The 27,741-nt window shown below is 43.0% G+C and overlaps 1 protein-coding gene across 1 annotated transcript in view; it reads right to left on the minus strand.

The window, feature by feature from the left end:
- Window positions 1–27,741, minus strand: part of WTIP (WT1 interacting protein) — a 52,537-nt gene that overhangs the window by 8,571 nt on the left and 16,225 nt on the right. The window contains exons 3-4 of the mRNA XM_087729109.1: window positions 12,611–12,678; window positions 3,111–3,173 (exon numbers count right to left, since the gene is read on the minus strand). Coding sequence (XP_087585235.1) covers window positions 3,111–3,173; window positions 12,611–12,678 — 131 coding nt within the window. The remainder of the gene's footprint in view (window positions 1–3,110; window positions 3,174–12,610; window positions 12,679–27,741) is intronic.

Consider the following 27,741-nt stretch of genomic DNA (forward strand, 5'->3'; position numbering starts at 1 on the left):
TTTGGGGTCCCAGCAGTTGACTTTCCTCCCTGAAAGAGCTGCCAGTTTTCAGAAGTCGCCTCCACTTCCTCCAAATCCTTTTTAGCGTTTTGCATTTTGTAAGCAAAAGGTCCTGGATCGGCAAGGTTGCCTCTGGCCCTTGAGCATCCCTCAATTATTGCAGCCACAATGTTGGCTTGAATGCTTGTGAGTAAAATGGTGAATGTATAAATGCTTCAAGGAAAGCGGAAGGGAGGGGGGAGAGCTATTTTTCCCAATCCCACCATCACTCCCTCCCCAAAGTTTCCCAGAGAGCTGGCCAGAGAAGAGCAGAGACCTCAAGTGAGCATCCCCAGGGAGAAGCACCAGGAGAGCCAAATGGGCACTGGAGGCAGAGGGGAGTGGGAAGAGCAGACAAGAGACCCTGCCACAAAGGGAGAGGAGACAATCTGAATCTGGCAACTTTTCAGACGCACCCCAGGGATGTGTCATTCCTAAAGGGCTCTAGAACAATTTGTCCCAGGCCTGCAACTAGCTGCAGGACAAGAGTTACATAATATTGAAGAAATAATGGAATCGAATCATTAAAGATGCAAAAGGAGGGACAGAATGAAATGTGAATGACAAAAATTAAAACAATTAAAATAAAATTATTTTAAATAATTAAATTGAATTGTTGAATTGTCCCACAGCAAGTTGGCTGTGGCGAGTTGTTCCATTCTGTTTCTAAAGAGGCCTCCTGGGGCACAATCCAATCTGGCTAACAGAATAACAGTTGGAAGGGATCATGGAGATCTCCTAGTCCAGCCCCCTGCTCAAAATTAGACCGGCTGTCCCATCTCTTCTCAAAACCCTCCAGGGATAAGAGCACCCACAGCGCTTGGAGATTAATTGTTCTGTCAGGAAATCCCTCCTTAGTTCCAGGTTGCTTCTCTCCTTGATCATTTTCCATCCGTTGCTTCTTGTCCTGCCCTCAGGTGCCTTGGAGAATCGGTTGAGCCCCTTCTTTTCTTTGTTAGAGCCCCTTAAATGTTGGAACACGGCTCTCGTGTTCCCCCTGCTCCTTCCTTTCATTGGACAATCAAACTAGAGATCAAAGCCAAGCACAGATTGCTATGGCACCTGTGAAGCCAAAGGTTTGGGGAGAAGCCCCATTCTTTCCAGGGCTCAGGAAGGACTGTCCAAAGAGGAAGTGCTCCGCCTTCTTTCCAGACAAACCCAACACTCTCTGGAAGGCTTTCCTGCCATCTCTCGAAACAAACACTGGTGCAACAGTTTAAAAGTAGAAGCAGAAATATTTTTATTAATACACCTGTATTGCCAGCAGGATTTTCCTTGGGGGCCAACTTTCTTTGTCCACGAAGGGAAAAAAATTACTTGAGAGACCGCCTACTGCCAATCATCTCCACTAGACCGATAAGATCGCATAGATTAGGCCTCCTCCGAATTCCATCAGCCAGCCAGTGTAGACTGGCAACTACTCGGAGGAGAGCCTTCTCGGTGGCTGCTCCGACCCTCTGGAACGAACTCCCCATGGAGATCCGGACCCTCACCACCCTCCAGACCTTCCGCGCCGCACTTAAAATCTGGCTATCCCGGCTGGCCTGGGGTTAAAGACTCTAACCCCTACTCGAATTGTATGACTGTTGAGTTCTTAAATGATGTAGTGTTTTTATGTTGTAAATTGTTTGTCCTCCCCCCCCCCTTTTGAACTGTGAGCCGCCCTGAGTCCCCCCAGGGAAAAGGGCGGCATACAAATAAAGTGAAACTAAACTAAACTAAACTAGTTCATTTATGACAGGAGTGTCAAACTCAGGACTTGTGGGCAGGATCAGGGTGCTTAAATCTGGCCTGTGGGGCCAGCCTGGAAATATCAAAGGATCAGCCCACGGTGCCTCTGCTGGCCAAAATGGACCATGGGGGATGGCACGTGCGGCCTCTCCCGCAGCTCGTTTTCAGCCTCCCCTGGCTTCCTGCAGCACTCTGCCGGCTGAAAATGGAGTGCTGCAGGAAGATTGGACTGGACTGGACTGGATTACCATTATGTGGCCTGAAGTAAGTGCCTGATCTGGAGAGAAAACCAGCAACATCCTATATTAATACTAGAATTTAATGCCAGATTTTATGTAGGCCCATTTAATCCACAATCTATAAATGACAGGCGTTTCTATTTACTATCCTGGAATTCACCTCTGCTGTTAGATCTCTTATTATCATGTTATTTATGCTGTTGTATTTTTATTATTAGTTAAATAATAAAAATACAATAGTATAAATAGCTTTTTTGCCTTGAAAAACAATGGGGTATAAATTTAGAAATAAAAGTTTTAGTGGAGTATGAAGAATAAGTAATGTTTGTAATATCTGGTAGAAGAGATAGGAAAATGGTTATAATAAAGAACTGTGGAAAGAAAGAAGAGAAGGGGAAAAGTGCTTCTTGAGCCTCTGTCAAATGCCCACCATGGCTACCCACTCCACGGGCACACCTCACCACAGCCCTCCGAGGTCAAACACAACCTTGATGCAGCCCTCAATGAAATCGAGTTCGACACCTCTGATTTATGATTTTATGCAGCGCCATAAGGCAAATATCCCCCCCTGGCGGGCACATATTGGCGCACTTGGGCAGTGCTGGAGGCTCAAATTCAGCCTGCAAGGAACAGAACTGCCAGTTCCTTCAGAACCATCTGGAATGTGTCCTGGGGCCACAGAGAAGAGCCCTGTGGGGAGTTCAGGGTGGAGGAGGAGTTTTCTAAGATACAATACCTGTGGCTGGCTGGGTTCATACAACAGGCTGAATTTGGTTATAGCCCCAATCTGTTTTCTGGCTGCACACAACAGACTGAAATGGAAAGCGAATAGGCCGGATTCTTAGAACATTACAAAAAATTAATGATTAAAACTAATCAAGCTTGGCAGGTTGTACACATGCAGCTGCTGGCACCTTCCTGAACCTGTTCCGCCTAAGAGGCAAACCTGGTCTCAACTGTGAGGGTGGTGTGTGTGTGTGTGTGTGTGTGTGTGTGTGTGTGTGTGTGTGTGTGTATCTGTGTCTGTGTGCCTGGGAGAAAAAGGCAGCTGCAGCCCGACTGACCCCGTGGCCAGCCTTTTTCTGAAGCCAGGACTCTTACCATTTCCATGATGAGATGGCCACAAATGAAGCACTTGTCTGCCGTCTGCTGAAACCCCGAATACTGTTTATAAAAAATAAAATAAAAAGGGGGGGGGGAGACAGTCAGAAGGCTTTCCCTTTCCATCCTGTTAAAGTCACAAACACATTTTCTTTTCAGCAATCAAGAAAATATTCACGATTAACTACTAAACTGGAAATGAGACTGTGGAAGTGAAAACGGTCCTTCACACATTAACTTTCCCAACACTTGCACAATAACACTGAAGAGGATAGATTTTTGATCCAAGCATTTCCATTTGCACTGCAAACTTGCACTGAAACCTTTTTCACCTAGTTAAAATAAACTGTTGCTTAATCAGGAGATACCTGTAATATTTAAAGCCGAAAACTCAATTAACTCAACATGGGCAAAACTCCAAGCAATGGTGAAAACGGCAAATGTGAATCTTGTTTTGCACCTAACCATCTTTTTCAATTTCATGAGCACAAATTTCAGTTTGCCACTGCAGACAAAAGGAAACCAACACCTCTACTTTGTCACAACCGAGAGTGTAATTGTTGGATCTCTGTGATCTTTTCCAAATGGTTATTTAGACATAATAGAATCAAATGATGATAGTAAAACTCTCCTCCATCCTCAATTCTATCAAGACGTATCCATAATATCAGCTTCATTTAAATTAGAAATTGCAAGTAATTTACATTTTAAAAACTAAATATGCAAGATGTTAAATTGCCCATTTATCTGGGTGATTTTTCTGATATTGCTTTCAAAAATAGTTCCTCATCAATGTTGTCCTCACTTTGGTTAATGTTCTGTTGTGCCATAGTCTCACCAAGCCGGAAGACATGGCATGAAAGAATGACAAGGGCATCATAGAAGAAGATACATAGGTTAAGTGCAATAAGCTAATAAAAGTATTTTTATCTCAAAATTAAAAACAAATAGATCTAATATGGAGGCAGTTATTAATAGGCACATCAATACAGGATGGAAATAGATCATCTTACATGACCCAGGAATTCCTGGGTGCAACTGGCAAATGTGAGGAGCAAGCAGAAAGAGTGACTTAGTCAGTGTGACTGAATCCTCTAAGACAGAGGTCTTCAAACTTGGGAACTTTAAGACTTGTGGACTGCAATTTCCAGAATTCCCAGAATTCTAGAAGTTGAAGTCCACAAGTCTTAAAGTTCCCAAGTTTGGACAACCCTGCTCTAAGACAGTGTTGGTGAATCTTTTTGGCACCGAGGGCTGAAAACAGGAGTGCGGGCGCACATGCCAGAAACCAGAAGAGTGACCGCCTGGTGTGCATGCGGTCTTTGAAGCTGGTCTTTGTGCGTGTCTGTGCGCCAGAAACCAAAAGACCAGGTGCCTGGTGTACATGTGCGCGCCAGAAACTGGAAGATCATCTTTCCCGGTGCGCAAATGTGCACCCGGCGGCTGCTCTTCTAGTTTCCAGTGCTCCCGTATAAGTGAAGACCAGCTGGTCAGCGCAACGGAACCCGGAAGAGCAACGGGAGACAGCTTGTGTGCCCAGAGAGGTGGCTCTGTGTGCCACTTCCGGCACATGTGCCACAGCTTTGCCATCATGGCTCTAAGATGAAACTCATGGATGAAATGCAAGGATTGGGTGTTAAAAATATATACCTGGCATGTTAGGCGAATGTAGCCAAAATATGGCTGTGTGCATGTGTAGGGAAGAGAAAGGACAAAAATAGCCTGAATGAAGGAATTAAATTTCATGTGAAAAAAGGGAACATGTGTTCCGAGATGCAGGAATCTGAACATAAGATTCCTGCAAGAACGCATGGAAATGGAAGGAACAAAAATACTGTTGTGGGGATGTGGTATTAATCAAGACAGGCAGAAGGTCTAGATAACACTCTACTAGGTCAAATCACCTGGACAACTCTTGGAGAACCAACTCAGCCAAGATGGCAAACAAAACCCTCACAATTTTCATTCAAGCATGATTGAAGAGGCAAAAGCTGTGGGGACCTTGACAGAAAGCAACTTACATCTTCTTGGGATGCAACAGAAAGAAAACCTGCTACACAATTGTATACACCCACCAGGTTCAAGAAGGAAATTTAAGCAACCTTATAACAGAGGGAATACCATGTATTGAAATCCTCATATTTAAGGGAACCTAGGAGGGCTGGAGAGTTCTTAAAATATGTTTGTGATACACAATTGTACCCCACACCAATGAAGAACAAGGGAGCTTTAGAAGCCATTCTGGGTGGAGGGAGTTTTTATCCAAGTTCAAGGGACAGAAAACGAGTGTAACCACCAAGGAGGAGTAGCTGCACATAACTTATATCTGCAGAAGGAGTATGAGAAAACATAAAAAAGTGTATGCTTGCAAGTGAAACTCAATGATGCAAATGTTGGAAGGGAAATGACAGGTGATGGGAAGAGAGAAGACCTCTCAGCAATTACTATGCTTTAATCTTGTCTCCAAAGGGAAACTATCACCTGGCAAAAGGGAATGAAAACCCAAGGTAAATAAAGAGATGATTAGGAGTCCCTGACCTTAAATTAATGCACTGAAGTCTTTAAAGTCAGATCAAGAAGATTGGAGAACAACAAAGGTTGTTCCTGTCTTGAAAAAAATTGGGGAAAAAGAGAACTAGAGTAACTTCAGACCAGTCAGTTGATATAAACTGATTATTCAGTACTTCATTTGGGAGCATTTAGAAAAGAATGCATTACTTGGCAGGACACAACATGGGTTTATCAAAAATAAATCATGGCAAGCCATCCTCATCTCTTTTTTTTGTAAGAGTGACCTGTTTAGCTGACTACAGGAATGTGGTATGTATAATGTACCTTGACGTGAGCAAAACATCTGACAAAGTCTTCTGGGTGAGATTCCAGTACAGAAGGCTGCAAAATGTGGGCTGGACTATGTTACCAAAGGATGGATTCAATGGTTGAATAATTGTGCAAAAAGGGAATGAGTGATCTGGATGGGTGTGCCAAGTGCTTACCCCAGGACTCTGTTCTAGGCCCTATTTTGTTCAAGATATTTATAAATAATAGCAATAGCAATAGCAATAGCAGTAGACTTATATACCGCTTCATAGGCCTTTCAGGCCTCTCTAAGCGGTTTACAGAGAGTCAGCATATTGCCCCCAACAATCTGGGTCCTCATTTTACCCACCTCGGAAGGATGGAAGGCTGAGTCAACCCTGAGCCGGTGAGATTTGAACCGCTGACCTGCTGATCTAGCAGTAGCCTGCAGTGCTGCTTTTAACCACTGCGCCACCTTGGCTCTTATGTATAAGTTAGATGAGGGGTGGGAAAATATGATTATCAAATCAGAAGAAAGCAGAAGCACAGGATAATGATCATCACTATCTGAAAAATCTGGCAGAAATTGGCCAGAAGAATTTTTTAAAATGCGAAGTAGAGTCAGATAGGAAACAACAAATGTCATAAATAATAAAAGAAAGTTTCTTTCAACACATAAAAAACAAGAAAAAGGCCAAGGAAACAATTGGTTCACATATGAGAGAAGATATCAAGGAAGTAACGGATAGCACAGAGAAAGCACTAAGGTCTCTCTCTGCCTCCTTTTCTATAAATTGGGATCACCAAAGTTAGGCCATAATCGTCAGGAACCTCGGCATGATTATCGATACAGGTGAATAAAGAAGCCGGCACAGGTACCTGCCAATCTAGATTATTTTACATCATCTCTGCTGAAATAAAATTGGGTCTGGGAACTTTGTTTGGTTTCAGGTGTTCACTCATTTTGGTAATTTCAGAGCTTGACCCAGGGGGGCAGGAGGTGGGCCTCATATTCTAATTTCTCTTTTGGGTGTGGCCGTTCCTCCTGTGTGAACAGCCACCTGAAACTTCAGTGGGAACACAGGGTGAGAATACATGAGTAAGGGAAGCGGATCAAAGAGCTACATACATTTCCAGAGTAGAGCTGAATTCTTGGGATGAGTAGCAGATTAATTGGTTCCAAACTGTATCAGGCCCACTCTCTTCTTTAGCTGTAATTATCTGTTTATACTTCCTCTTAAGCAGCAGCAGGTCGAGAGTTGAGTAGGAGAGAGAATCCTTGAAACAGGCAAGGGTTTCTTGTTGTGTGGCAACTATCACTGTCGAACCAGGGTTGCTTGAAAGAGCTTCGATTCTTCTTCATACTAGATCAGAGGTGGCCCTTTGATGACTTATAGGCATGGCTGGCTCAGAAATTCTGGGAGTTGAGGTCCACAAGTCATAAAAGGGCCATAGTTCCCCACCCCTATACTAGATGGATAGGTCGAGAGAATGACTTGCCACGTAGGTCTGTTCAGGGAATTTGTTATCCACAATAGCTGTACATAATTGAAGCACTTCATTGGTGGAAAGCATTTGAGTCCATTTCTCCTATCAATTTTGTTTGCATTTGTCCCCTAGGAATGCCCTCAGATGGGACAGGATAGGAAGTCAAAAAGAGAGTGACAAAGGGCATCAAAAGCAACCCGTTGGCATAGGGAACACCCCCAGGATGGTTGTCAATGTGAAACCGAAGAACTGAGGAAGAGAAGTACCTTAATAGAAGGCCTTGTGCCTGCCAGTGCAGGGACTCTGCTTGGAGGTAATATTTTGTTTTCCAAATGTCACATTTAAAAATGACTGCATAATCCATATTGGCAACCTACTGGTATAAAAACCAGAAAATCTCCTCTGGTCCTGCACAACTCATGTCACCTTCCCAGGATGGACCAAACTGTTCTAAAGTTATGGAAATTTTTCTCCTAAATCTTTTGCCAGGTCAACAATGATTTATTTTTCCCTTTTCTAACATGGTATTCAAAGGCCAGCAGGGAGAGCAGATTGTTCCCAACTAAAAATAGCAGGGCCTATTTTCTTCAGCTTTAAGAATGCTGCAACTTATCATTGAAAGGGAGGAAGAATATCTGGCTGGGAATATTTATGTGAGTAAAAGGCAGGCGAAAGGATCGTCCTAGCTGAATGCAGCCCCAATGGCAAGAGTTGTGGCTGGTAAAACCGTGTTTCAGCTTTACTCCAGGATTCTTTGCAAAATCAGAATTCAGATTAGGCCCACAACTGTGCAACACAACACAAAAGGACTTCTTCCCCTGTTGCCCCCATGATCTCTTTTTTTCTTAAGGCGCCCTCTTAAGAAGCTGGGGGGGGGGGCAATTATCTAACTAGTGTCCCATAAAGGAGCTGAGCTAGTGGCTTAGCCTAAAAAGAGTTGAAGTGTGTCTGGAACCCAATTTGCTCCCTTGGACCAGAGAAGGGTATTATCGGCAGTTCTTGGTCCAGTAACAGCAGCATATTTGCAATGGGCCAGTGGCAGGCATGACAACTCCTAAATACACAAAAGCTAATCATTTGTTTTATTTTATAACCATTAATGTGCCATAAATAAGCTTCGGCCTTTTGATAAAAGCTACAATCTTGATTTTCTGGTAAGTTCATTTCCAGATTATCATAGTTGCAAAATTGGACCAAAGTTCTCAAGAGCTTTTTTGAGGCCTATTAATGTCTGAAGGGAACTACAGCTTCATCACTATAGAGTAGAAGGGCGATGCTGCCATCCTCGGGTTTAAGGGATGGAACTTTGGCCCATGTAGACATCTCACCATGCTGTTGACATAAACATTGAAGGGGAAAAAGCAGTGGTGGTGATAAATTCCTGTCTCCCCCACTTTGTGCTGTAACTGGCTTTGAGTGACCTCTTGCATACTGCACCTGACCTTAAAAAGTATATGGATGTGAATTAAATTGAGCAGCTTACAATTCATTGATGGATTGATGAGACTTCCAGCTTCTCCCATTATTTGAATAAAGGACCAAAAGCTGCCTTAAGTTCTATAAAGGTGGCATACGATGATACCACATTGTTAAGTTAAATATTTTTTTTTTATAAATTGCTGATAAGGGACTTAATTTCAGACCCAGGCATTGGGAGCCACTCGGGTGAGTCCTCCATTTTTTGTACCAAGTTCTTATTGCAAGAATTCTAAGCTGAGCTCCCTCCCAACATAAAGTGTCGTCCTGTGGAAACTGTAGGGCCTGATCATCGCCACATACTTTGGGGTACGTGTACGCACACACACACACACACACACTGATCTCTGAAGCCTATTCTCTCAGGAGTTCCTCCACAGGAGGCCAGCTGACCAACCAGTGTGAATCATTAAGGCCTTACTCTCCATTCAAAGCATTCAGTCCATGGAGATGGGCTTGGCAGTTCCCAACTCTTTGGCCACCAGACAACCTTCTAATTTTCTAACATCTTCTAGAAGCTCTGCTGCAAATTCCATGAGAGAACTTGCCGCTCTTCTATCTTTCAACATCATCCCGACAGCCCAAGATGTCCTACTACTTTCTCATTCCTACTGGAATTTGGATCTAGATCGTGACAAAATAGTATGTTGGTTACACATCTTGGAAATAGATGGGTTCTTGTGTTCATTTTGAAGTATGTTTTCTTTCCTTTTATCTCTTAAAACCTCAGTGGCTGGATTTACACAGAATCCTAGACTACACTGTGCTAATCTGCTAAAGGTCTGTAACTGTCTTAAGAGATTGTGTGAATCAGGCCATGCCCTGCAGCCATAATAGTTTGCCTGTATGAAAACATGAGGGTTTTTTGGGGTGTGTGTGTGTTAATGTAGGATAGGGGTTGAGGAGATTGTGTCAACTCAGACAACAAGAATATTTGAACAGTTTAATTGATATTTCAGGACCTTCCCAGCTAGAATTTACGTTATTTTCCAAAATTTAAAATAAGATTGCTTGTCTATCTTCACATCTCAAGCATACTACAAGGAATACAAATATGTTGAGGGCAAGGGTGGGAGCACAATTTGACCCATCAATCTTAAATTTTCATAGCCAAAACGCTACTGGTTTGTGAACTGTATTATATTATCCCAAAGGTGCTTTTGCAAGAGGTAACTGGACTTTCTGATTTTTCTTTGAAGACATTTAGCTTCTCATTCTTGGATGAGAAGTGAAACGTCTTCAAAGAAAAACCAGAAAGTCCAGTTGCGTCTTGAAAAAGCACCTTTGGGACAACCATGACCTGGACGACTGAGAATCTCCATAGATATGTATTACTTTATAATCTATTCTCTAAGATGGCTTTAATTCGTTTATCTTTAATTCAACATTTGTATTCTACTACAGTGGTCTCCAACTCTGGGAGTTGAAGTCCACAGGTCTTAAAGTTGCCAAGGTTGGAGATCACTGTTCTACTAGACTAGTATTATTAAGAGAAGGACAAGAAGAGAGGCTAGAATAATGGTGGGTTCGAAGAGACCATTCCAAGAGTCCACTAAATTCCATAGCTGAAATTTTAGAAATTGTCCATGGGGCCATTTGATTTGAATTGATCACAAACAAGATAAATCCAATTTTGGCTGTATCAATGGAAGTAAAAGTTCTACACGTAAATCTTGTTTACAACTGTCCTGTTTAGTGACAATTCAAAGATGTGACAATACTGAAGAAGTAACTTTATGACTGTTTATAATTGTCATAGCATCCCACAGTCACATAGTCACCATATGCAGAGTCAACAGAGGAATGGGCAGTGAAATTGCAAATCGCAGTCACTTGATGTCTCACTTAACAACCTGCGATGACATGCTTAACAACTACATGGGAAGTGAGGTAAATCTGTCAAAGTCATTGATGTTTCACTTAGTGACTGCATAGCTTAGCAATACTGTAGATTGCCAGTACCAAATGTGGTCGCTAAGCAAGGACTAGCTGCATTTTATTCTAACCTTTATCTAAGCATTCTTTGAGTATTATGATCAGTTTAAGTGACCAAACTGTTTCAAACAATGTAGAAAAGGTTCAGAGAAAAACAAGTAAGACAATTGTAGGATATCAAATCAAATCCTCTGAGGACATGTTACAGAGCTGAGAAGTCCTGAAAATAGGAAACTGGGAAGAGACAGAATAGCATTCTTCAAATACCTAAAAAGATGTCATCATAAAAAAAAACCAAAATTATAGATTTATGTTACAAGAAGACAGATTATGATTGTATGTTACATGACATGCATATATGTTTAAATTTAGATTTCTACATGGAGCAGAGAATTAGATTTGTTGGACCTACATCATCTCCTAATTCAGGATTATTTTAAGCGGGTAACGCAACCTAATTGCTACCTCCATGAAATGGCCATTTATTTGCCTGTCCCCAAATAGCTGCCTTCCATGAAGGTTCTTCAGCCTAAAATGCCCAATCTAGGGAGTTGGTCTATCAATTGGGTAAGCCCCACAATCTTATGATTAATTCTATGGCATATTTGTGCCTGTTATTGTTACTCCCAACATTTGATCAAAGGATTTCAGGATTTACCAAATAATTGATCTTCCATTAGTTCACTGTTAATATTTATCTCTTGCTCCAAGATAGTCAAAATGCTTACTTATTTGCATTCCCCCTTTCCTTTTTTACAAATAACTCAAGACAGCAAAGATATCCAACACACCTTCCTTCTCGTATTTTCCCCACAACCACCACCTTGTGAGATGGCTGGACTGAGTGAGAGAGACTAACCCAAAGTCACCCAGCCACCTTTCATGCCTAAGGCAGGACAAGAACTCACAATCTCCTAGTGATTGGCCCAAGTCACCCAGCTGGCTTTCATGACTAAAGTGGGACAAATCTACCATCTCCAGGTGAATGGCCCAAAGTCCCCCAGTTGGCTTTCATGGCTAACTCAGCCAGCCGTTTAGAGCTCTACAAGAGCCAGTTTAAAAGGGTTCCTCATTTTAGTAATGAGATTATAGTGCAGATTGTGCACACAACAGGAAAGTATCAGCATGCAGGGGTGATTGAAAATGTGAGGATGGTGGCCATGACCATTTTATGTTCTCTGCAGCCAAAACTCTGTGACCCATGTGAAAAGAAACAAGGTCCTATCATATGGGGCATGGCTATCTTGACTTTTACACACCGCCACACATAGGAAGCTACCATCCAGCCAACTACCTTTAGTAACAAGACGGAAAAGGCTGAGGAGGGAAAATTGTGTTCATCCTATAATTAGTTCACAAATGCAATATAATTATGCAAATAAACAGGATTATGATGGAAAACCAGCCTAAAATCTTGTGAATGCTATCTAAGATTCCTTTCTATCTCCAATTTGTCAAAAATGGTTCTATAATTTATACTTAAAATAAGGAGAAATCTGTGCACAAATTCACACAGTGATAGTTATAAGGCTAGTATACTGAATTTTACCAGCACCTCTCTGGAACTTAAGCCCTACAGTTGCTCCTCAGAGGTGCATAATCAAGGTAACTTGAAAAAATAATAATTTATTGCTACCCTTAGTACCCAACTTCCTAAGGATTTAACCAATTATACACAATTTGTCTTTGATTTTGCAATTCACACAAATGAAATGGAGCCTCATTTAACATATAAAGCTGCCTGTGAGCTTTGTACACACGTTAATTTCCTACAAGACTCAGATGCCTAAAATCTTACTTACTAGGAAGTCTTCTTCACAGTAGACCTTTCCATTAACATTGTAGAAGGCTTTCCCCCGTAATCTTCTCCCTGTTAAAAATATTACACTGTCAGACCTTTAATATTTTGGGGATATTAACAAAAGGGGATTGGTAACAATACAATGGAGAGGAACAGAGGGATTCAGGAATTTCCACTCAAACTACAGTTTTGGGTATAAAAACAATTTTTCACATAACAGAAGGGGAAAAGTGCCATATATATATAATATAATGCAATCATATAAATTTATGTCATTCAGGAAGTTTAAGTTTACTTAGAAGTTAATGAAAACAATTTGATCTTGTAGCTTTCTGGGACTCGGCCAAGATGTTCATCAACTTCCAAATGCTTGTACTACCACAGTGCTTTAGAGCAGGGGTGTCAAACTCAAGGCCCGAAGGCCGGATCCAGTCTGTGGGGTGCTTAGATCTGGCCCCTGGGGCTGCCCTGGAAACAATGGACTGACCCGTGGTGCCTCTGCCAGCAAAATGGAGCTCGGGAAGCCCGCAGGCGGCTTCCCGAGCTCTGTTTTTGCTGGCAGAGGGTTGCAGGAGGCAGTCACAGCCCAAAATGGAGCTTGGAGTCCGTTTTCGCTGGCAGGCCACCACAGGCACCCCAACATGAGTGATGTCAAGTACCCCCCCTCCGGTCAAACAAAACCCTGATGCAGCCCTCAATGAAATAGAGTTTGACACCCCTGCATTAAACCATCCTGAGCTCCCTAATTAATATGGTACCAGTGTCAAGTGGGAGAACTGTTTTCGAATCCTATACACGATAGATGATTTCCATTTGACACAGAATTCAATTAAATTGATGGTTCACTTATGCTCGGTGGGCTGAAGTTGCACAGGACTCAAAGAATTCAGCCCAGGCAAATTGCCAGGCACAGATTTTATTATAGCTGAGGTTCTTTAAAATAATTTCAACTGGTGGACTCTGGTATTAGCCTTTCTGTTTACATCTATCTACCTATCTATCATATACCATGATGATTCCCAAAGACTCAGGTCTTGCCTTAACAGTTCCTATTTGCAAGGAAGGTAATCAGAATCTTCCAACTGACCATGTCCCATCATCAGTCTACTGAGCACTACCAGCAAAATATATGTCAGAATCCTATCCCTAAAGTTTTAGGACTGGTTAGACATAGATAATTAGTCAAGGAACAAACTGGATTTAAAACTGTTGCTCTATTTTTGATCACTTATTCTGCAACATGTGGTAGAGAAATACTCTTCAAAATATAGCTGTGAAGTTATATGCAGCATTCACAGATTTTACAGTGGCCCATGACCTAAACTTCCACTCTAATCTTTGACATAAATTCCAAAATCCCAACATAGACAGAAGAGCACACGAGGTATTAATACCACTCTATAAAGCCTTAGTAAGACCACACATAGAGTATCACATCCAGTTTTGGTCACCACACTATAAAAAAGATGTTGAGACTCTAGAAAGAGTGCGAGAAGAGCAACCAGGATGACTAGGGGACTGGAGAGTAAAACATATGAAGAATGGTTACAGGAACTGGGCATGCCTAGTCTAGAGAAAAGAAGGACCAGGGGAGACAGGATAGCATCTTCCAATATTTGAAGGCTGCCACAGAGAGGAAGGGATCAAGCTATTTTCCAAAGCACCCGAAGGCCAGATAAGAAATCATAGATGGAAACTGTTCAAGGAGATTTTCAACCTAGAAATAAGGAGAAATTTCCTGACAGCGAGAGCAATCAACCGATGGAATGGAAGTTGCCTTCAGAAGTTGTGGGAGCTTCATCACTGGAAGCTTTTAATAAGAGACTGAACTGCCATCTGTCATTAATGGTATAGGGTCTCCTGCTTGGGCAGGAGGGCAGGTTGTATTAGATGACCTACAAGGTTCCCTCCAACTCTGTTAACATTCTGTTATTCACCTATCTACATATTCTATGACAACTCAACCCCAAAAATCAGATGCAACTACTCTCAGAATCACAATTCCAAGAAAATCCCTGTTGACAGAGTTTAGTAGGGACACATTCATTATTTAAGGGTTATATTAATTCTTTATTCCATTCACACTATTCTCCCAACCTGGGAAACCAGGATGGAGCATTCTGAGCCCTGAATGAAGATTGCAATGCAGAAGCCCTAGAAATTAAGTACTGCACAGTAAAATGAACTGCTGATGTTCACAAAATACCTTAAACACACCCAGGAATCAAATACTCCAACTGAGCAGATCACGTCATCCAAATATCTTAGCACTGTATTTCAAGCCACAACCAAATGTAGGCTGCATATGAAACATGTCATTCAAAAAGCCCCAAAACCTGATACAGTTCTTGAAACATTCTTTTATACTCAATGTTCCTGCTGCACTTTTAATGCATTCAGTCCCCAAGTCTGGCTGCAATTACTGTCTGGGGCCCAGATAGGTGCCAATCATTCTTTTCCCCTTTGGACTAAGTTCCTCAAGATTTTATTTCAAGTTTCATATTATGTCTCAAACATGATCCTATGTCAAAGATCAGCTTCTATTAGCAAGACTGAATCCATTGCCTGGATATATATTTTCACCCATTGGAGGAAACTACTTTTCTCCCTGGCATGTCTAACCCCACTTTTTGACAAATTTATTTTCTCTTGGATCAAGGCAATACACAAAAAATGGGACCTTCTGAGTTTTTCCTTAGCTCAGGGAAATCAAATTTACTGACCATTATATATTGGGACTTGCCATGAGCTGCTAATTCCACACCTAATTAAATATCCTGATCACTCTGACCAGGATTACCTAAAACTTTGAGATTCAACTTATTACAGTTCCTTAAATGTAACCAAATTTTATCCTATAAATGTCCAGCAGTTTGACTAATCTGTTTACCTAATTGGGGAAATAATGCAAAGTATTTTATGAATATAAGGTGTTCTATGTAGAGGTCATTGGAAGATTCTTGTTTTCAATGCTGACGTCCTGCAATCAATGTTGCTTGAGAAGAGACACTAAGCTGGGGAAGGTTACTATAAAGGAACAGTCTAGAAGTCAAACTAGCAAGTTTCTACTTGCAGAGGATCTTCCTAGGACATGCAGCCATCTGTGGGTAGGGAGAAGTAAAAAAAAACATACCTCGTGACAATAAATCTTATGACTTTGGGCTGAAGTCATCATAAGACCTACACCCCCACCCCCCACCCCCGGAGCTGAAGGAGAAGAAGCCGTAAGAGAACCACAGGGCTACAGCATTGCCTTGCTTTCAAAGTTATCCTCAGTTTTGATCAGTTCCCACCCACCCCTCCCTCTCCAGCAGGGTCTGCTCCAAGTCTATTCCTTCTACTTCCCTGGGGAATGGGACTTTTTGTAGTCCTTGAGTTACGACTAACAGTTTGATGTTACAGCGGTGCTGAACAAAGTGATTATGTCCAAAGCCTTATAATCAAAATGGAGGTCTTTGGAAGTCCATCTGTATCTATGACTTCAGCAGCACTTCAATCCCACCCTCACCCCCACTAGGGCCCCTGGACTCCATGATCCTTGATCCTCTCTGCGACCACCCATGGGGCCCTTTATGAAATACTTTGGTTCCCCAGGTTGTGGAGTCCAGGGGCCCTAAAGCAGTGGTCTCCAACCTTGAAGTCCACAGGTCTTAAAGTTGCCAAGGTTGGAGACCACTGCCCTAAAGGACATGGAGGTGAGGGGTGGGATTGAAGTGCCCTCTAGAGAAAATGGCCCCCCAAAGGGCAGTGGCTTCACACTGCTATGGTTTCCTGTTACGGTGCTGGTGCTTCCTGCGACGGCAGCTCTGTGCTTCTTGCAGCTCCCAAGCTGCGTGTTCTGGTCTGCAAGGCAGGCATTTTGAGGGGGGTCAAAAGGGGGAGATGGGGGAGGAGGCAGAAGAGAGGCCAGTTGAAGAGAAAGCAGCCTCTTATCTTACCAAGGTTGCTTGTGTTGGAGGGGGGGGGGGAGAGAAGTATTTGCTAACCCATGTATAATTCTTGGCTAGTGATGGCAACAGAGAGTGCCAGGATTATGCACGGTCACACTTTATGGCTGCATTGCTTAGCCATGGAAATTCCAGTCCCAATTATGGCACTTATATAACATGTGGGGATCACTTGATCCCCAAAGTTGCCAAGATGCCCTATGCTTCTTTTTCCAACTCATCCATGCCCTGTTCCTAACCCTCCACTGAATTGTTCTTCCCAGCCACGATTCCTTTTGGAAAAAGTCAGGGACCCTTTCAACCCAACATCTCTAGCCCACCCTGCAGAAAGGAGGGAGGGAGGGAACTGAGAGTTAATATTTTATATTTTTTCTGAAATGACACTGAAGCTTTCATTTTATATCCAATAATTTCCAATCCCCCGCCCCCACCCCTGTTCTCTCTGTTGTTATCATCTGCTCTGCCTTCTCCTGCCAAGAATCAGAGGAGCTACTGGAATTTGGACTACATTGAAGAATATTTTTAGAGTTGGGGGAGGGAGGGGGGAGGCTGCTCAGGCCCTCTCTTACTCAGACTTAAAAAGTCCGGTCCTGTCCCGTCCCCCTGCTCTACCATGCCCTTAAGTGGAGGTGGCTTGTAGGGACTTGTTTAGGATCTACACCCATATGGAAGCTTAGAGCAGGCAAGAGCTTGCTTGTAGACAAAGTGAAGGAGGGGAGGCTGAGGAGACTAACCGGTTTTCTCATATACAAAATGAGATGGGTCTACTTTACATGGGTGATTGTGAAGAAAATCCCCCACAGAATTCCATTCTGTATACACATCAACAAAAAACCAATTCAAACAATTTCATCCAACGTTTGGCTAAGCAGATGGAACTCAAACTTCTCATGAAGGGGGCTGAATCATCCTCCAATTCTCTTTTCTCTCTTTCCTAGTTCTAAATTTTTTAAATGTATTTTCTGGGGATTAAAGTTTATTTGTGTTTCATTATAAAAGTGTTCCGTGCAAGTTTTATTACAGAAGCCACTGCAACTTGCCACATAGAGGGGCCATAATGAGAAGCTCTCCTAACTTCCTACACTGCTGCATTCTGGACCAACTGAAGCTTCCAGATAATTTTCCATGTTTCCATGTGTCCCCATCTTTTGCAACAATCCCATCAGGAGGTGTCCGAGGCATGTGTGACAATGCAGGGGGCCTCCAGGAATGGAAGCAACTGGTAAACAAGGTCCTAAGGCACCCCAGGCAAATACTGTTCCCTGCAGTTCCAGCAGAAGTGACAAGCCCAGGAAAAACCTCAGATCGTGCACCACATCTGAATGAAGGAGAGCCACCCCATCTAAAGACAGAAACCCTTCAGCTCCCAGATGTGGGAAACCTGAAGCTCCTAATCCCTTAGTCCTGGCCAGTTTGAGCATCGATCTCTTCTTCTTCCCTAGCCAGACTCCCAACCACCAGATGTTGGGAAAGAACCTCAAGAGCTTCCCTCGGAGAGCTACGGACAGACACGTATCACTGGGTATTCATCTCGCATTGAAGATACCTCACGCCAAACCAATTGTCATAGTTCTAATTAAAATTTCATTTTCAGAAAATAAAGTGGAGGCTGCGGAGTCACCCATTATGGATGGTGTATCATATCCTGTAGTATGTGGTGGGTTGGATTACATGACCTCTTAGGCCCCTTTCAACTTTTATGATTCTATGAACTACCTGGCAGTGCATCCAAACTAACTTGGGCATATGGTCTGGATGTCCACAATTTGTTAAGGATTGGCAGTCATCAGTTGGTCTAGTATACCTTAAAGATTTACATTTACTTTGGTGCCACGCCAATCACTCACCGCCATCCCACATCACGAATCCACCCATCTACCCACCCCCAATATTTGTTTTGCTTCAACATGTCTCATTTTCTGCATTTCCTCACTAGAGAAAACACTGGCAGCACATTTTTCTCTGACACCGGTTGACTGAAAGTTATTGATCAACCACCAGGCTAAAAATTAATTTCAACTGGTAGTTGGAAATGGCATTCCTGGTGTCTTGTGGTTCCTAAAACTGTAATTTTAACTTGGTTGTTTGCTTAGAGACATTTTACCTACCTGCCTAGGTAATGTCATCAGTGGGAGTGAGGTGGGATTGGCTCCCTATTTACATACAGTAGCTTGCCCTGTTAGTGTTGGGGGGCAGGATTTTCTCTATTGTACCTATTTTATCTCACCACACATAGAAAAAATAAACCATAGTTTCAACTGGGAAACTGTAATCATCCTAGACTAAGTTAAATCCCGAAAAGTGGGAAGCAGAAAGCATGGCATTGAGACAAACCAGTCCTCTACAAAGATAGAAAGACTATATTTACACTCCTTCAAAAGAGGCAATAAAAAAAGCTACGAAGGAAACAAAAAGACCAGCAGATAATATCCAGATAAGCAAACCATCATCAAGCAGAAAACAACACCCTAACTAGGGAACCACCAAGGAGGACCCGCCCCAACACTGATAGGGCAAGCTGCTGTAATATAAACAGAAGCAAACCTCCCAGATTCAGCAGCAGTGATGTTAAGTCTGCCATCCAGCCCCCCCCCCCCTCAGTGAGGACCACAGGTCAGCCCTGAGCTACAGATACTCTTCTACTATAATCCTAAAACTTTGTTGGAGATACTTCTAGGAACTTGAATAATTGATGGCAGAAAAGGAGAACACCCTCTATGCCAGTTAGGTTGTTATAAGACCCTGAGAACCATATTACTTTAGTTTTAGGTGGTTTTTTAAAAACAACTTTACTTCTTTGATTAGCCCTTTGACCATATCAAAGTGCAGAGTTCCAAACACAAATTATTACTAAAATCTGGTAAAAACAATTTAAAATGGAATTGGAATAAAATACAATAATTTAATATATAGCTACATAAAATATAATAAAATTATATTTCGGTGTCATCCCTACAATCTATCCCAATCAGTCCCACACATGCCAATCTCAACTGAACCATTTTGCTTAAATACTATGCTGTGTTAAATGTTATTTTCAGATTCTGGCGGCACATAAGCCAAGTTATTTTGATATGGGGATCCCGATGGGTCATTTGTTTAGGATACAGAGCAAGGTACCTGTCTCTCGCTCTCTTATACAGGCAACAATCAAATAGGATGTGAGCCAGGTCTTTCACCTCTGCCGCTCCGCAAAGGCAGACCATTGTGCTAAGCTGTTCGAATCTCACTTGTGTAAATATCTCCCTAAGATGTTTTGGCAGTTGCAACTTCAAATAGCTGTCTACTTGAAAAATATGCTTGTATTTACTCAGCCATTTCAAATTACACATCTTACTAAGGATAGCTATCGTATTTTTTGGAGTATAAGAAGGACCTTTTTCCCCCCAAAAAAGAGGCTGAAAATCTGGGTGCATCTTATACACTGAATACAGCATTTTTTCCCTCCCGAAACGCCTGGCCCTTCACCAAAATGGCCACGCATAGCCCTTAGGAGCCTTGCAGAGTGCTCCCGGGGGCCGGAAAGGACAGAAATGAGAGAAAAACAGGCTGTTTTTTGCTCAATTTCCCCCCCACCCCAGCCCCCAGGAGCACTCTATAAGCCTCCTAAAGGCTATCCATGCTTTTTTTTTTTTTTAACAAAAAGGGCCCATTTTCATGAAAAATGGGCCATTTTTTGCTTGTTTTTGCCCCCCCCCCGGCCAGGAGCACTCTACAAGCCTCCTAAACGCTATTCATGCCCTTTTTGTGGGGGGAAACCAGGCCCGTTTTCGCGAAAAACAGGCCGTTTTTGGGAGGTCTGCAGAGTACCAAAACTTTTTTTAAAATTTGCCTCTTCAAAATCTTGGTGCATTTATACCCCGGTGCGTCTTATACTATGAAAAATACGGTATATCATTTTGGGCTTCTATATATCCTTAATTCTTTGGGCAGCTGAGAACCATATTGTTATTGCCTCAAATTTTAAGGAAGCTGGAATATAGTGTCCACCTTGAGAAAACTATGGCTGTGGCAAACCCTCTAAACCACTTGAAAGGCTTACTAAACCAGCTACTCAATTTAGACCTCTTGCTAAGGCCATCATTTTCAATTTGGTAATTTACCGCCCATATTTTTTCTTCACACTATGGAAGAAAGCCTTTTTAAGGCCCTTTGCATCACTATGACCATGAGAGAATAACTATGTCATCAACATACAGGGGAACTGAAAGATCTCTACAAACTAATTTAGGAGGATGGAATTTACTTTTGCTAAGATATTCTACATCTGAGTTTCCATAAAAATTAGGGGGACCTCTGGCATTTAAATGGCAAAGGACAGCTGCAGACCCATTACCTGAATACAGTTTAAGAAAGTTCATTTCTTCTGTTGTCCACCATTTTAGCCAGCAGTCTGGAAAAAGAATGGGGAACGGAAGAAGCCTTGCCAAGAAGGCTAGAAAGCTCTCCTGCCCTCCAAAGACCCCTTTGGGAGAGAGACTCTTCGCCTGGGGTTGAGTCCCACAATGCCTCTGCTCTAAGAATCCAATTATTCCAGAAAGTTCCTTCTCCTGAGCAGAGTCTCCAACTATGAGAGTGTTTTCCAGATGCAGGGCTTCCTTCCTTCCTTCCTCCTGCTGTGGTTTTTACCTGGCTACAACCTCTGGCATAGCAATGTGGCCTGACCAGTTTTTGGGAATTCATGGATGTGGTTCTCCATTTCACACCTGCCAGTCTAGGTGGAGAACTAGAGAGCAGCTCGTTTTGCCTTCATAGGCAAAAGCCCATTTGCAAGACCAGCAGCAATTAGAACAAAAAACAAAAATCCATTCACAAGGCTATTTAAACCAAAATGCTTTAGCTCAGTGGTTCCCAAACTTGGCAACTTTAAGACTTGTGGACTTCAACTCCCAGAATTCTCCAGCCAGAAGTCCACAAGTCTTAAAGTTGCCAAGTTTGGGAACCACTGCTTTAGCGGCAACTAACCTCCAAAAATAAAGAGATAGGGGACTGAGATCCAGGAAGTCCTTGACTTACAACCATTCATTTACTGACCGTTTGAGGTTAACAACGGCACTGAAAAAAGTGACTTATGAACCGTTTTCACACTTACGACCGTTGTAGCATCCCCAGGGTCACATGATCAGAATTCATATGCTTTGGAATGTATGACTCAGATTTATGACGGTTGCAATTTCCTTGGGTCACAGGATCCCCCGTTGCAACTTTCTGACAAGCCAATTCAATGGGGAAGCCAGTTTCACCTAACAATCATGTTACTGTAGTGATTCACTTAACAACTGTGGCAAGAAAGATCATAAAATGGGGCAAAAGTCACTTAACAGCAGTCTCACTTAGCAACAGAAATGTTGTGGTTGTGCTTAGTTGCAAGGACAACCCGTATTTAAGTTATGTGTGTGAACTGGTAGAAAGTGGGGGGGGGGGGAACATATGGTAGCTTAGGCACCAAAAGACTCCAAATCCCACCAAGTAACCATTTCTTCCACTCCACTCTATTTTTCCCAATTAGTTGATGCTGGAAAGGCTGTTCCGGGACAGGAAGCATGTCAACTGGGGACCTAGCAGATAGGAACACTGGGTTTATAATTCATCCCAGACAGCAAATCCCACATATAAATTATAATACCTGAAAAGCGTCTGATTGAGAAGGGGGAAGGGCGATATAGAAGTAAATAAATTAAAAATATCTCTGTAAGAGAACTACATGGACGAAGTAAAGGCAACCAGAAAAACTGGGAAGATAGCAAGAGCAGCTGGATTAGACTACCATAAAATGAATTCAACAGCTTCATTCATACCACAATGTGAAAGGAACTCTAACAGGCCATTCTAGAGCAGGGGGGGATAAAAATCGATGGTTTTCTTTAAAAAAATACTTAAAAATTAGGTTTTTAAAATTTAAATTGGATTTTTTTTATTTTTATCAAATGTATTTTAATAAAATGCTTTTGGAGTAAAAATCTATCTAAAGATACTTGTCTAAGATACATAAATAATTTCGTTTATTCAGCATGAAATGGAGCTGAGTTAGGTTAGGAGATTGTGAGACTATTTTTGCCGGCAGAGGCACCGCCACATCCGGCCTTGAGTCTGGCACCCTTGTTTAATGCTAAGATTGTTGCAGGGGCACCCCAGTGAGAACGCTTCCACTCCTTCTTCAAATGGAAGTGGAGACGCATCAGATACTAGGCCAGGACAAGCTGAAAGGGCCTTTTGTGGTGAAGGGAAAGACAATCCCGAGGAGAAAGTATACACACACTCTCACAATTTCTGCACCACAGCAGAGTGCCTCCCAGTCGTTCAGTATGTCAAGAGATCCCAAAATACTTTAGAAGTCTCAGGCCTCTAAGTAATAATGTTCCTGCCTAATCAAAGCAGAACCTGGAGGTAAAAGTTGCTTTTTAAAACAAAACAAAGCCAGTGCAATTCTCCAATCTCCAATCGGTCAATCAGAGCTCTGCAAAAGGAAGAATTCAATGTTTGCGGCAGATCTTTTCAAAAACCACCCTGCATCTCCAAGACACAGTAAAAGATCCCAGCACTGTGTTTTTGAGGGGCTGCGTGTCTTGTTACTACAAGTATTAGGATGCAAATCTCATATCGCACAAGCTTTCGGCTGGCCGATAAACACAAACCTGGCCTTACATGTCTGCCCAGAACAAAAGGCTTCTTGCTAAATAGCAGGAGCGCTACATAAACAAGGAGCATTCTTGGAGGCTGAGGTCACTGACTTGCTCAGCTATATTTCACCCCGTCTGCAATTTGACAATTTAAGCAGGGGAGAGGCAGTCCTGTGTCTCCCCCCCCTCCCTACCTCGCAGCATGCACATACATGTACGCCCTGAAGAATGCAAGCTGTTCTTTGAAAAGGTTCACAAAAGAAAGCTCTACCCCCTGCACACTGACCTGAGTAAAGATTATTTCAATATTAAGACACTGAAGGGTTGGGAAAAACCACCTCTTTGAGAATGAAGTAACACACACACACACGTGGGTGAATATGAGAGGGGATGGTTACACGGATTACATTTTATATCTAATTCCTATATTTATTATTCATTCTCCAAAGTTAGTACTTTGTGCATCTCTTACATTGCTTTATTCAACAGCATCGATCGCTGCCAATATTAATATTGAGGTCCCAAAAATATTGGTTCACATGCAGCTTCTTCAAAATTTCAATTTCAATTTTTATTAGAGCGGGTTTTAGCTCATGCACCTCCACTGATTTGTTTGAAAGTGTGTGGGGAATGACCACGGGAATCTCAAGCAGGACTAGATTGCTCCGGTCCCCTACTTGGGGTATGCGTGTGTCCGAGCAGCAGAACTCCCCCTTGAGCAAAATTCCATGTTATGCAGGGTCATCCCAGGAACTATTTTTCTGCACCCCTGAATGCCTTTAACAGCTCTACCAGTTCTTAAAAGACAAAAGGAACCCCATTCACTACTACCAGGAATACGACTGCACAAAAAGAGACCCTACTAGGCATTTTCCAGAAAGAAGACAGCCTCCAAGATCTCAACATCTGCACAGACTTTGGGGTGCCCTTTAGGCGGACAGCCCCATCCTCCTCCTGCAGATTCTAAAATGCCTCTCAGCACAGAGAACAGCAATGGAAGCCTGCTGATGCCCTCAGCTAGCTGAACTACGGCCAAACTACAAAGGGCAAGAACCTGTCCCAATGATCCTGTAGAACAGGGGTGTCAAACTCAAGGCCCTGGGGTACTTAGATCTGGCCCACGGGGCTGCCCTGGAAAAAGCAAAGGGCGCTGGCAGAGGGCTGCAGGACACCGGTGCAGCTGAAACGGGGCCCGGGTTCCGTTAGTAAAAGGAACAAACGAACAAAAAAAAGAGAGAGAGAAACGTTTTCCCTTTTGCATGTGAGCATGCAAGAAGGGGCAGGAAAGGAGAAAGGGAGAGGGGAAAGATGGGAACAGAGCAAGGAAGGAAAAAGGAGGAAAGAAAGGAGAAGGAAGAGGGAAGGAAAAGAAGAAAAGGAAGGAGATAGATTATAATGAGAGGGAGGGAGGGGTTTGAGAGAAGTCCTGCCTTAGCATTTGGCTACCACAGGTGCCCCCAATTCAAGTGATGTTGAGTTGGCCATGCCCCCCTATCCCTCCCCCCCCCCGGTCAAACACAACCCTGATGAAATTGAGTTTGACACCCCTGTTGTAGAAGCTTAAATTATATAGGAACTGCACACATGTATTCATTGTATGGATACATTCCCACTCACCAAACTACAATATATAGGAACCTCCATCAGGGCAATTTTCAAGCCTACAAGGATGAGCTCTTCTGCCAGGAGCACCTGAAATGCTCCTCAGCTCCACAAAAGGGAGTGCGTCCTCCCTACCAGTCAAGTATCAAGTGACCTGACCTAAAAATTCTGCAGTGCCAGAGGAGGCAGGTGCAACTGTCCTTGAAAGCATAGAGTTTGAGAGGAATAGGCAACCTTTGGGCCATCAATGCATCATGGCTTTCACCAGGATTCCTTGCTGTGAACCCTGAGAGGAAAGTTGCCAAGCAGTATCCCCCTTGGATTGACCCTCTTCCCTAATCTAGCATATTCTTCAAACCAGCTTGTCAAAATGGCTGCAAGGAGAGCTGGAGAAGCACACATCAACCAAGGACAAAACTGGAGAAGCTTCAACCATCCTGTTATGGCTTATGGATCCAGTTCCACTTTGTGACATTGAGAATGGAGGAAAATGAAACACGGAGCTGATGTGAGGAGCAAGGACAGCCTTCTTTCGTTGATTCCCAATGACAATTTTCTTTGGACAGCATCATATGGAAAACCATCTATTTCACAGGAGGAATTTGCTGTTTGAGCAGGCTTGATGCCAAGCTTCTCTGATCAGCCAGACGGGGCATTTGTGTCCCACATTGTTTTGGTTCCCACGGCTGCTGGAGATAATTTTTTTTTTAGCATCCAAAGAATGTTAAAAATATACCGTATTTTTCAGACTATAAGATGCACTCCCCCTCCCCGTCCAGAAGTGGGTAGAAATGTCTGTGCATCTTATAGACTGAATATGGCCCTGTTTTTGGCCTCCCACCCCCACCCCCCCACACATTTTTGGCAAAAACAGGATCCATGAAGCGTTTGGGAGGCTGCAGAATGCTCCTGGGGGACATGAAGGGCAAAAACTGGACGTGTGGAGGCCAAAGACTATTTTTCTTCTTCTTTTCATCTTCAAAATCTAGGTGCATCTTATACTCCAGTGCATCTTATAGTCTGAAAAATACGGTAAGTTCTGGGCAGAGGGAAGAACTGTGGGGGAAGAGAGTAGAAGAGCATTCTTTTAAAAGGTTGTTTGTATACAAATCATAGCAAAAAATAAGCATTCTGTATGGAATGCAGAGAAAGACTGGCCAAAGACTACATAGGACTAAAATGTTCTCTTACCAAGCAATCCACATTTTTCAACAAGAAACCCAGATGTATCAATAGAAGAAAATATTTATAGCTCAGGGTTGAACAACATCTACATACCATTTAAAGCAGTGGTCTCCAACCTTGGCAACTTTAAGACTTGTGGACTTCAACTCCCAGCTTTGCTGGCTGAGGAACTCTGGGAGTTGAAGTCCACAGGTCTTAAAGTTGCCAAGGTTGGAGACCACTGATTTAAAGGACACAGTTCAAAAGCAAAAAAGAAAACAAACAAACAAACAAACAACCCCTCAAGATATCGCCTTACCAAGCAACCAATGCTCAGATAAGCAGAGAGTAACATCAGGATCAATTCCAGACAAAAACATCAACAACCTAATCCAGGAATACCCTCACTCAGCCCCTTGATTATAAACAGAGGGGCAACCCCACTCCCTTCTAGCACTGTGGAGGGTGCCTAGTTGTGTAATGAAACACCTGCAGGGAAGCCACCCAGCTCAGAGAGCACAATGGATCCCACAAATCCAAATATTATTAATTATATTAACTTTAAAATATATGAGCAGTCTTTTCTTGCATTGTTTGGGTTTTGTCTATCCTAGTGAGGAAAAAGCAGGTATGTAGCCCAAAGCCCCATCGGTAGCGCCCGAGATTTCAGGCCCCTCTCTTGCCTGCTGGGCTGCATAGAGGTGGATAGGTGAAGAGGAGAGCAACCTCCAACTTCTTAAATACTGTGCCCACCCCCACAGCTGGAAGCCTCCAATGATGCCGCCTTCCCTGAGCCCAGGAGGCAGGTTATTCCCACTACTTGATACAGCTTAGAAAATCCCTCCTTATTTTGAGTTTGGATCTTTTGCTCTCCATTCTTGTCTGACTTTGGAGAGTTATGGGAAATCTGACCCTTCTTCCCTGTGACAACCGTCAAATATTGGAAAAATGCTATGAAGTCTTTTCTTTAGGCCAAACATCTGAAGTTCCTTTAATTTGTCACTCTCCTCTGCACTCTTTCCAGTTCAAGCCAACAAGGAAGTCAGCAGGGAAGGTTGCGGGTTGCATTTGTGAATTGCTCCTACCACTTTTCCCCCAAAGGAGCCCTACTACCGAGTAGGAGACCCCAGATTCTGCAGCAGCCCTGCCAGCCGCTGTTCCCCGGCACACAGTCATTACTGGGCCTTATTGCCTGCCTGAACTCTCCACTGGTTCACACCCACAACCTAGCCCCCCCGCGAACCTGCCATGCGTGCTCCTCCGTACCCCTTTCCTGCTTCTTCACTCTTGATAATCTCCATGGTCCTGGAGTTTCAACAGCAACCAGGTCACTAAGCAATGCAGTCATGTCACACTTTACAGCCATACTGCTCAGCTATGGAAATTCTGATCCCTGAAGCCAAAGCAACAGCAACAGCACTTATATACCACTTCACGGTGCTTCACGGTTTGATTCTAAGCGGCTTATCGAGTCAGCCTCTTGCCCCCAACAATCTGGGTCATTTTACAAATCTCAGTAGGATGGAAGGCTGAGCCAACCTGGAACCTGGCGAGACTCGAACTGCCAAATTGTTGGCAGCTGGCAGTCAGCTGAAGTAGCCTGCAGTACTGCCTTCTAACCACTGTGCCACCATCTACACATGGTTGGCTTGCCATATTATTCTTTCAATAATCCCAAAAGTCATCTTAGGCTAGGAGACAGTAGTTTCCCCAAGATTACCACTGAGCTTCCCAATTAAGCATGTTTTGATCACAGATGTTTCCAGTTCTAGACCCACACTTTAATAACATTTGATCCA

The sequence above is a fragment of the Thamnophis sirtalis genome, unplaced genomic scaffold (assembly GCF_051295495.1).
Source record: "Thamnophis sirtalis isolate CommonGarterSnake01/CBP01778 unplaced genomic scaffold, rThaSir2_p1.2 scaffold_14, whole genome shotgun sequence".
Classification (NCBI taxonomy): Eukaryota; Metazoa; Chordata; class Lepidosauria; order Squamata; family Natricidae; genus Thamnophis; species Thamnophis sirtalis.